Source organism: Salvelinus fontinalis, chromosome 5, assembly GCF_029448725.1.
Source record: "Salvelinus fontinalis isolate EN_2023a chromosome 5, ASM2944872v1, whole genome shotgun sequence".
NCBI lineage: Eukaryota > Metazoa > Chordata > Actinopteri > Salmoniformes > Salmonidae > Salvelinus > Salvelinus fontinalis.
The window spans coordinates 16,981,131-16,992,377 of NC_074669.1; the positions used below are offsets into that span (position 1 = coordinate 16,981,131).

Sequence of the window (11,247 nt, forward strand, 5' to 3'; positions counted from 1 at the left end):
ATAGCCTTTTCCCAGAATCTGTGGCATTTTAACACTGCCTTCAGGGTAAGCTCCTGTCATGACTTTAGGGCACATGACAATCAAAACATTTGTAGGCCTTGCCATTTCCTCCTGCTCTCTGCACTCATAATGAATACAAAGAAACCTGACAAATACTAGTCGGAATAGCTATGGAAACGTGAGAATATACAGAATCATCCTAATGTTAGAGATGTGATTGTGATCATACTGTACCTCAAGCTGATTGACAAGAATCTTTCCCTTTCTGTTGATCTCTAGTATCAGACTACAGATCGACTTCTTGATTTCATTGTGAACTGATATGCGGTTCTCATCAACTTGAAGGAGTCTGAGAAACATGAAAGACAATAGACATGAACAAATTCATCTTACTACAGAAAATGTATTTGGATGCACGATGGAAGGACAGTGTTCACATTTCATTATACATTGTGTATATATACAGCAAGCATAGAGATTCTCAGGTGCTAAAGAAGATGCATTGTTTACCCATTGTTTATGGAGTTTGACACATCTTCAATTATCTTCTTTTTTTCCTGCAGTTGACGATTCATATCCTCCATGTAATGTTTGTGATTCTTATAGGCATCCTCCAGAAACTGGTAACTAAGTAACATATCATAGTTAGTTATTTAATTTTTACAATATAATTAAAATCCACTCAAATATAGTACAGCTTTAGTCACTATCGTCAATTAATTATTTAATATATAAATGTATTTAAATAGCAGATTTCACTCAAATAAAATGTGCTTTTAGATATATATTTTTGAAATAGTAGTGGCACATTAGTATTCAGTACTTGTGGTCCTTGTGCTTGAGTAGCTGACAGTCTCGACAGGTTGGTAGATCACAGGTTTCACAGAACAGCTTCAGGGGCTCCTGCTTGTGGACTTCACAGAACACTGGCCTATGAGTGGAAACACCCACAGACTCTGTAAAACCAATAGGAAAGCATTTAAAAGCCAGAAGTTAATCTTACTGTAACCAATTCCAATCTGTCAGCTACAGTACAGGTATGCATTTTCTCTCAGGCTTTCTGCACTGTGTAGGAGGATGTGAACATTATTTTCACTGAATCAACAAGAATATAATGTAAATAGAGCTTCTGCTTGTTGTACTGTAAGTTTTTCCTTGACAATCATGGCTGCCTCAGTCAGACTGGAAGCTGTACTGCACCTTGAGATACATCCCCCTTCTGTCTGATGGTGTGGTCTTTGGTGAACTTGACCCTCTGGTGGGCCTCCACGCAGGTGGCACACATGAACTCCACACAGTCCACACAGAAACCTGTAGTCTCTGTGTTGTCCTCACAACTCATACACAGCTACGGACAGGGAAGAGAGTCCAGTCAGACAAAACATCAACAGAGAGACAGGTATACAGACCAGTCAGACACATACATAGCTACTGACAGACAGGTAGAGGGACCAGTCAGTCGTATTACTTTCCACGAAAGTTAAGTTGAATGTGAACTTGAACTTATTATGCCTCAGGAGAGAGAATATCGGTTAGAAAGTAAACGTTGGAGATAATGCCAAGCTTCAGCTCTACATCTGTATAATGCTCATGGGCTACTAAGCTGAGAAACACCCGGCATCTTGGTGAAATGGCTTGGTAAATAACAGAGATCCAGGCTGCTGAACAAGGTTAGCTTGGGATATCCATAGTCTCTTCTTACAGGGCAGCCATGAGTCAGGCAAGCAAGACTATGTCCTATAATACTAAATGGAATGTACAATCCAGCAGTAACCTACATTGACCAGTATTTCCACCCACCTGGACAGTCCTCTCCACGGTGCTGCTGGAAGCCTCCACTGAGTCCCTCACAAAGAAGTTCTCCATCACGTCCACCTCCATACACTCCTGTCTGCACACCGGACAGCGAATCACATTCACTGTAAATGTGAAGATGGGCAGACATATTGAATGAAGTTGCACACACAACTGAAATGGTTAAATATCTAAAAATAATGCACAAGAACATGAGATAAGACTCACTCCCTCCCTCAAACCCCACTCATCACATGTCTGAAATTGTAATCTGTGCATTAAATTCCTCTTGGTAGATGCAATGATTTTTTGTTTATAAATTGTTTATAATACATCACAGATAAGTGCAAATCCCACAATAGCGTCCTATCTTGCACAGACTGCAATTTTACACACCCGGATGCACCTCCCCTTATACAGTCATTGGGAATCACTGTCTCGCGTATCTATAGTTTGTAAACATGAGCAGCTCACGTGGTTTCGTCGAGCTGTTGGTGTCTGGCATGGCCAAATTCCTGGAAGCTGGCGGCAAACACTTCTTACAAAAAGAGTGGAGACATGGCAGAAGTTTTGGTTCTCGACTGTGAAAGTTTAAATGACACACGGGACAAGTGTCCAGAAAATTCAAGGTGCCTGTCCGCTCGTTGCAGGCGTTCGTGTTCTCCTGAACTGGCATGCTCTCTGCTTCGTTCTCCACAATAATGACAGCATCATCGGACTCTGCACCTTCATCCATCGCTGCTTCACTTTTATTAAAACAACTAATAAAGAAGAACCCCTGTCTATCTATGTCACCTGACAGCGAGCTATCCAAACATGCAGGTATTCCCAAAATTGTCCATTCAAAAGAATTAAACTAGTCTAGACATCCTTCGTTCTCGTCGGTGTTGTGTTGCCTCCGGAACACTCTTTGGTCAACATCCGCGTGCAGATGAGATCGTTTTTGTCAAATGCTTTCAGATATTCAGCATCAGCAGCACTATAACTGAATTAAATCCCTCGTTTGCAAACACACAACAAATATATAAGCAATTTCTATGAATGTTTGCAGGCTACAGTACTGCACAACAGCGCGTATGAATTAAATCAAATCCAGATGCTGCTTGTATATTTCTCCCAGACTGCTCCTCGGCGCGCAAGCTGCGGTATATGAGATGGGTGGGGTCAGGTGCAGTAAAGCACTGTGATAGGAGGGAAATGTGTGCTCCTTTCAAGCGCGCGCTTGTTCCAATAAATTGAATTAAATTTAGGGACAGCTCCATCACAGAATTTCTAAACCATTGTCTCCCGTCTGATAGCGCAACGGCCGTCTGCACTGATGACGTGTCGCGTTAGAATGACGCCATCTGAGGGAAGACAATGGAGACCGTTCATATGTGGGAGGGTCTTTTGTTTTTATATTGGTCATAGGAGAAGGCTATGTACATGTATGATGTCTCTGGGACATTGCACACTAAATGAAAATATAATAATATTGAGCGAATCACCCTCAACTGCAAAAGTTTATTCCATACTGTAATTTTATTTTAAAGGTAGATTCAGCAATAAGACATAGATGCAGAAAGTAAACAGCATAGTGGGTCAATTTCCGCAATAACTAAGAGAGTGAGGCTCAACTTCTCCGCTGTTTTGGTGCGTGAAGGGAACCTGTGCACATGCGCAGATACTGTGTGAGAGCTAAGTCTTGGATCTCGCTCAACTCAATATCCGCGTTTCTGCTTGTGGCAGCACCGTCATTTAGCTGAGTCTACCTTTAAGGCAGGGGCGAAAATCTGAGATCAACCTTGGAGGGGACAATTACATTAAATTTTCTCAAGAGCAATTCCTGAGGGGGACACCAAAAGTAGTGCTGTAACACATAGCATACGTTGTTAAATGTATATTGAGGAACCACAATTCCTACAACTGGATAATTGATAGGTACAGTAGTTAACTAAAGGGTTTTCCCAACTTGTTCAAATTTTTAAATCATTATAATTCTACTACTAATAATAGTTATAGCAGTGCTCCTTACCAGTCCAGTATGTATGCAGGTATTTGAACTTACAAACAGCAATATCAAGAAAGGTCAGTAGGTGACAATGGTACTGTACACTGTATGGGTGTAGTTTTCATAAATACAATGAACATGGTGTGATCACATCTAAAAGAATCTCCATTGAGAACCATCACAAAGTTGGTCTCCGTATTGAATTGACCTTTTAATTTGACTTTTTCTGATACATTTATATAGTCATTAAATATGTGCACCTGGCCTGAGTCTACAATATCTTTGCAAGAACAAAAAGCTTAAAATAAGTACAGTTCTAAAAGCAAAATAACTACTTCAATGAAAAACCCAAATAAATCAAACAAAATATCCTTCAGTGTCTCAACTCTTCAAACAGCAGCTATGGACAAGTATGTCGCACAAAGTATGCCATTTTAAATAAAATAACATGAAATAAATCATTTGTAAGTGTACTGAAAACTACTAAACAAAAGAACAACTATCAATTACACCATGGGTTCTCAAACAGGGGTCCATGGACTAATTGCAAGGGGTCCGTGAAATAAAAAAGTGTAATGAATGTAGTCAGTACCACAAGGTTTCCAGTAAGTTTACATATAATATAGAGGGGGTGGAGGTCCCTGAGGACCACTCAAAACCTTGCCTGCCTTGCCTCAAAATATGCAGGGGTTCCAGTACCCCAAAAAGGTTGAGAACCACTGCTATACACACTACTGAACAAAAGAACCGAGCATATGTTTGCGGGTTTCCTCAACAACACATCAGTTGGCACTTTCGCAATGCCCTCGCCTGTTGTCTCCGACACCCTGTATAGCCCAATAAACTCCTTGTGAGGGACAAGGTCATGGTCAACATAATGCAGACAGACATTCTCCTGTTCAGCACCAGAGACATCTTGAGTACCATCAACAATTAATGAAAATTGTACAATCGGAAGAGACCTAATCTCAGCTGCAATGCCTCGAATGACTATTGGCCATGATGTTCAGAATTTCATTCTGTGCTTTTGGGCCTGTGTACATTGTGGTACGCTCTGTTAACCACTTCAGTAAAATGGGATCATCCTCTTCTGCCCTAAGTTTCAAAATCTGGTATAAATTCCCACTTTCATCCGTGTGGCCTCTAAAGGCTTGTCCCTGTCTTACTACATGCCACACCGAACTAACAATTTTCATCAAGCAATGCCTTGCGTCATCCTGCTGTTTACCCCACGCGCTGGACATAACTGGACACTGATTGGATTTAGCTGGTGTGCTGTTACAATTACAAAGTGGCGGTGGGTTTGGCAATTTTGATGTGCTGTGAATTTTTCAATGCCTTTTCTCCAGTTCCTAAATCCTGCACTAATGAAGGCAGCATCAGCTCTTTGGCCAAAAGATGGCTGGCTTGAAAACCCTTGGCTACAGTGAAAACACAACACTCCTTTTATTGATGGATTATAATGTAGCCAGGGGAAATCGCGAAACCATCTCTCTTGAAACGTCAACACTCTGTTGGCAAGAGTTTGCGGTTCTATAAATTGTGGGTGTGGCTGATATGGTTTTGTGCCATCACTGTGGTAACTGGACAATGCTGTGCCACTGTCCCCTGTACTGGTGCTGCTGGCAACAAGGGTGACACCTGGTCCTGCCGTGGCTGTGACACTGTCCTCAAGTCTCTCTCCTTGGCTCTTTCCCTTTCACCACCCTCACTGACTCACAGTCTGTCTCCTAGAAAAGAAATAAGGTGTTTGCTGTACTCCTAACTACCGGTACCCAAAACTACACAATTAATCACAACAGCAATACCATTGCCTTAAACAAATCTTGGTTCAGTCACCAGTTTAAATTGAGAGTGGGGGTATTCATGGCATTTTCCAATTATGTCCCTATTTTACAAATCAAAAAAATTGAGAACCTTTCATAATGTTGCCAAACAAAGACTCAACAAACTTACCTGAGACTCCCTGTCTCTGCCAGTCTGTCCCTGCATATCTGTCCCCAGCTCTGCTGTCTGTGTGCCATCTGTTGCCTGCTCTGCCTAATGACATCATTGTGAAACATTTTCATTAGCATTTCACTTCTTTCTTATGAACATTTTATCAACTGGTCTTTGAGATATTAGGCTACTAGAGTTCTTACTTTGCGTTTTGGTGTACTGAAAAATACTCTGATGTCCGTCTTTTTACTTTTTCCTGACATTTTTCTACCTGGCTGGCTGGCTGACCGGTCTAGCTGCACACACACATTTACACAACACATGCTGCAACGTTTTGAAATTTTAACATAGTTTGTTTCATATTGGCAGGCTTCCAACAATAGCTGAATTTGCAAAGCTAGCAAGCACCAATTCCGTTTCTGTGGTGTTTGCTATAATCTTTGCTACCTGGTTAAAGGTGAAAAAAATAAAAAATTCACTAGCGACAATTTAGCTTTTGCAACGAGACCATTAAATATATTTAAGACAATGGTATAAGAGAGTGTAGTTTTGTTCAGTTTGGACTTCAGTTTATCGCTAACCTTATCACAGGGACTTAGAAGCACTACAGCTGCATGCTAATCTTGGAATAAACTGACGATAGCAAATATTCCATCTTTGACGACGCCACATAAATGGAATAGGTTCTAGCTAGCTTGATAGTTAATGTTTGCTTTAGTTTGCGCGCTAGCTCTGCAAATTCAGCTAGTGTGTGAACCCTGCAACATGAAAAAAATATATACATTGCTAAGGCGCGATTGACTGGATTACCTCACATCAGTTACGTACATTGAGTGCCTTTCGGACAGTAGATACGAGCCCTCTATTACCTTGCCAGCTAAAGAACTGGCAGTGGATCAAACCATTGTGAGGCAAAGGGAGGGGGGGTCGCAATCTTGTGAAATTTAAAAACGCGCTATTAAGTGTCTATAATCAGTACAAGTGCTTTCATTGCGTATTATTAATATTATTGAAATTACATAGTTATGTTTACAGTGATATATTGGGGGGACAAATCATATTTTCCCCAGGATGGGGGGGTCGTGTGTCCCCCGTCCCCCCTGGGATTTCCGCCTACGCTTTAAGGCCTTCCGACACTGTACATCTGATTCAATCTTTTACAATTATTGCATGACGCACTGTGCGCTGTTAACAAATTCAAATATTGATATCAACCTGGCCAGATTGTATGATTTGCTTCAGTTTTGTAATTGAAGTCTGCAATTGGCTTGTGAGGTTAGCTAGAGTGTCTTCAGAAAGTATTCATACCCCTTGACTTATTCCACATTTTGTTGTGTTACAGCCTGAATTCAAAATGTATTTTTTTGTCTCACCTATCTACAAACAATACCCCATAATGACAAAGTGAGAACATGTTTAAAAAATATATCTAATTTGCATAAGTATTCACACTCCTTAGTCAATACTTTGTAGAAGCACATTTGGTGGCGATTACAGCTGTGAGTCTTTTTGGGTAAGTCTCTAAAAGCTTTGCACACCTGGATTGCACACCTGCAATATTTGGCCATTATTCTTTAAACAATTCTTCAAGCTCTGTCAAGTTGATTGTTGATCATTGATAGACAGCCATTTTCATGTATTGCCATAGACTTTCAAGCCGATTTAAGTCAAAACTTTAACTAGGCCACTTAGGAACATTCAATGTCACCTTGGTAAGCATGGGTTTTAGGTTATTGTCCTGCTGAAAGATGAATTTGTCTTCCAGTGTCTGTTGCCTGTGCTTATAGCTGTATTCTATTTATTTTTATCCTAAAAATCTCGCTACTCATTTCTTTGCCAAATTCTTTTCAGTATTACTTAAGTGCCTTGTTGCAAACAGGATGCATGCTTTGGGATATTTTTATTCTGTACATGCTTCCTTCTTGTCACTCTGTCATTTAGGTTAGTATTGTGGAGTAACTACAATGTTGTTGATCCAGCCTCAGTTCTCATATCACCACCATTACGCTGTAACTATTTTAAAATCACCATTGGCCTCATGGTGAAATCACCTCATGGTGGTTTCCTTCCTCTCCAGCAACTGACTTAGGAATGACGCCTGTATTAGGGTTTAGTATTTTCCCGGGATTTTACAAATGTTTCATCCCAAGAATAAATCACTTTTCTCCTGGGTGAACCAGTATTCAAACGCATTATAAAGCATATAAATGTGTCTGGATTGAAAAGCCCGTAGATGTAGCTAGCTATAGCCTTTGCTCTCTTGGGTAAATAAATGAAACTAGCTCCAGTAGGCTAATCTTTTTGAATGTGAACTGTATTACTCTACTCTATTTTATTATACGGACTGGAATTAAGCATAGTTCAAACCATGATAAAACAGATGAGGTAGTCATAAATAAAATAAATAAAAATCATGTTAACCACTATAATTGAATACGGAATAAGTCAATGCTATCACGGCACAAGGCAAGACCCAAATGCAGAAACGGGAGGCAGATGGTTGGAGTCTTACAATGTTTATTAATCTAAAGGGGTAGACAAGAGAATGGTCGTGGACAGGCAAAAAGGTCAAAACCAGATCAGAGTCCAGGAGGTACAGAGTGGCAGAAAGGCTTGTGGTCAAGGCAGGCAGAATGGTCAGGCAGGCAGGTACAAAGTCCAGAAACAGGAAAGGGTCAAACCAGGAGGACTAGAAAAGGAGAATGCAAAAAGCAGGAGAACGGGAAAACTGCTGGTTGACATGGAAACATATAAGACAAATTGGCACAGAGAGACAGGAAACACAGGCATAAATACACTGGGGAAAATAAACAACACCTGGAGGAGGTGGAGACAATCACAAGGACAGGTGAAACAGATCAGGGCGTGACAAATGCAACTTATTATGCGATTTGTCAAGCACACTTTACTCTTGAACTTATAACATAACAAAGGGGTTGAATACTTATCAACTCAAGACATTTCAGCTTGACATTTTTTATGAATATATATATATTTTTTTTTACAAACAAAATTCCACTATGACATTGTGGGGTATTGTGTGTTGATCAGTGACACAAAACCTAAATGTAATCGATTTTAAATTCAGGCTGTAACACAACAAAATGTGGAAAAAGTAAAGGGGTGTGAATACTTTCTGAAGGCACCGTACATCAGCCAACATAGTCAAACTGCAGAGGAGCAGATGTGTATTTGATCTGTGCTAGCACCAGCAGCACAAGCCTCCTTCTATGCTTATGTATGAATGAAGTGAGTTTGGAAAAGCTGAAAGTATGCATCTTAGAAATAGTTTTCACGTACAATCTTTATATGTCCGAATTTAGAATCAAATAGGCTTCCCAAAAATAACATAATCGCTGTGGTGGAATGTTTATTTTTATTGGCGATTTTGTGCATTTATCAAATTCCCATCAGGTAACCTCTTTTCAGATGTGTCATGTAGACAAGAGTATTAGGCAAATCGTTCTTCTTGCAAAGCATGAGCATGGGGTGTTGAAGTCATTTTGCCCCGGCGGGTCCATTTGGTCTTCAACAAGGTCCATAGGGCCGCGCTGAAAATTTGTTATATTTCCTCACCATCAATTTTTTTTTTTTTACTCAAACCACCCGCAGGCCGGATTGGACCATATGTTTGACACGCCTACTATTATATTAATCTGACTATTCACAATAATCATGTTGCTCAAATTGGTCAGTCAACGGGATCGGCTCATAACACCAGCCACATTACACGATAAAGGCTCCAAATGTCTGACACTACCAGAACTTTGTCAGAGCCTTTGTCAGAGCCTACGACCGCATGTAGTGGTAGTTAACCGTCAGACCTACATCCTGTCACACTGAACGAACCAAGACATCCGACAATCGTTTACGACAATGTGGCCATTTTTCCTGAAACTGCAAAATCGTGGCATAAGACGGCTAAAATCGTACAGTCTGTGCAGGCCTTTAGTTGAATAACCAAAAGTGTACTATGTCATCATTCACCCTACTTTGTGGGTTTTCTAGTCCATTTTGCTCTGAGTGACACAGAGAGCAGAGCACTGAGTGAGAGCAGAGAACTAGGTGGGTCATTTTGCACTGAGTGACACAGAGAGTATAGCACTAGGCGGGTGATTTTGCTCTGAGTGACACAGAGAGCAGAGCACTAGGCGGGTCGTTTTGCTCTGAGTGACAGAGAGAGCAGAGAACTAGGCGGGTCATTTTGCATTCTGGATTAATGGTAACTCAGTAGATAATACATCAGCCATTTACGTTTCCTAGATAGGTAAGCCCCAGCCTCACCTCACACATAGTCCAGAGACCAGGGATGGGCAACTTTGATAGGAGTGGGGGTGTAATGGGACATTTTAATTGTATGTGTCCACATAATAGAGTAAGTAAGTGACTAACCTTGTGAAACTGTCCTATTATAATCTCCTGTTCTTGGGAGTATCATCATGTGTTGCAAACCAGCTTGCTCCTGTGCCCTTTTATAGATAAAAGGAGAACTGAGAGTCCCGCCCAAGAAATACAACTCATCACGAGTGACCGCAGTAGCTCGCAGGTCTGTGTACCCACATCCATACCTACACATGCAGTCAGAGCCAGCCCTAGCTTTTTGGTGGGGCACCAACCCCACACACACACACATTTTAGCAGCCCCTAAGTTTTAGAGTTAATTTCCTGCAATTCTACACATTTTGCCATAGGGTGGAGGGAAATATTTGCAGTTTTTAATACAATATCTGAGTGAGAGTGACACATTTATTCTATTACAGACACTTTAATGCATACTTTTAAATTATATTATGTGAGCTAAACATAAAAATATATAAAATATTTTTTTTTTATTACTAATGCTACTGTCCCCACTACAACAACAAAAATACTGAAATGCATGTACAGTCGTGGCCAAAAGTTTTGAGAATGACGCAAATATTAATTTCCACAAAGTTTGCTGCTTCAGTATCTTTAGATATTTTTGTCAGATGTTACTATGGAACACTGAAGTATAATTACAAGCATTTCATAAGTGTCAAATGCTTTTATTGACAATTACATGAAGTTGATGCAAAGAGTCAATTTTTGCAGTGTTGACCCTTCTTTTTCAAGACCTCTGCAATCCGCCCTGGCATGCTGTCAATTAACTTCTGGGCCACATCCTGACTGATGGCAGCCCATTCTTGCATAATCAATGCTTGGAGTTTGTCAGAATTTGTGGGTTTTTGTTTGTCCACCCGCCTCTTGAGGATTGACCACAAGTTCTCAATGCGATTAAGGTCTGGGGAGTTTCCTGGCCATGGACCCAAAATATCAATGTTTTGTTCCCCAAGCCACTTAGTTATCAATTTTGCCTCATGGCAAGGTGCTCCATCATGCTGGAAAAGGCATTGTTCGTCACCAAACTGTTCCTGGATGGTTGGGAGAAGTTGCTCTCGGAGGATATGTTGGTACCATTCTTTATTCATGGCTGTGTTCTTAGGCAAAATTGTGAGTGAGCCCACTCTCTTGGCTGAGAAGCAACCCCACACATGAATGGTCTC

At 40.7% G+C, this 11,247-nt stretch overlaps 1 protein-coding gene across 4 annotated transcripts in view; it reads right to left on the reverse strand.

Annotated features, from left to right (window-relative positions):
- LOC129855220 (fibulin-1-like) overlaps window positions 1-6,549 on the reverse strand; it is a 59,176-nt gene extending 52,627 nt beyond the window's left edge. Inside the window, exons 1-6 of one of the 4 annotated variants that reach the window (XM_055922636.1) lie at window positions 2,269-5,341; window positions 1,801-1,919; window positions 1,201-1,348; window positions 824-956; window positions 511-627; window positions 235-349 (exon numbers count right to left, since the gene is read on the reverse strand). In XM_055922636.1, the coding sequence (XP_055778611.1) occupies window positions 235-349; window positions 511-627; window positions 824-956; window positions 1,201-1,348; window positions 1,801-1,919; window positions 2,269-2,530 (894 nt within the window). In that variant the 5' untranslated portion in view covers window positions 2,531-5,341. Of the gene's footprint in view, window positions 1-234; window positions 350-510; window positions 628-823; window positions 957-1,200; window positions 1,349-1,800; window positions 1,920-2,268; window positions 5,342-5,740 lie in introns of those variants that run through there. The other 3 variants (XM_055922635.1, XM_055922634.1, XM_055922633.1) reach the window with 3 other exon arrangements.
- Window positions 6,550-11,247: the final 4,698 nt, after the last annotated feature.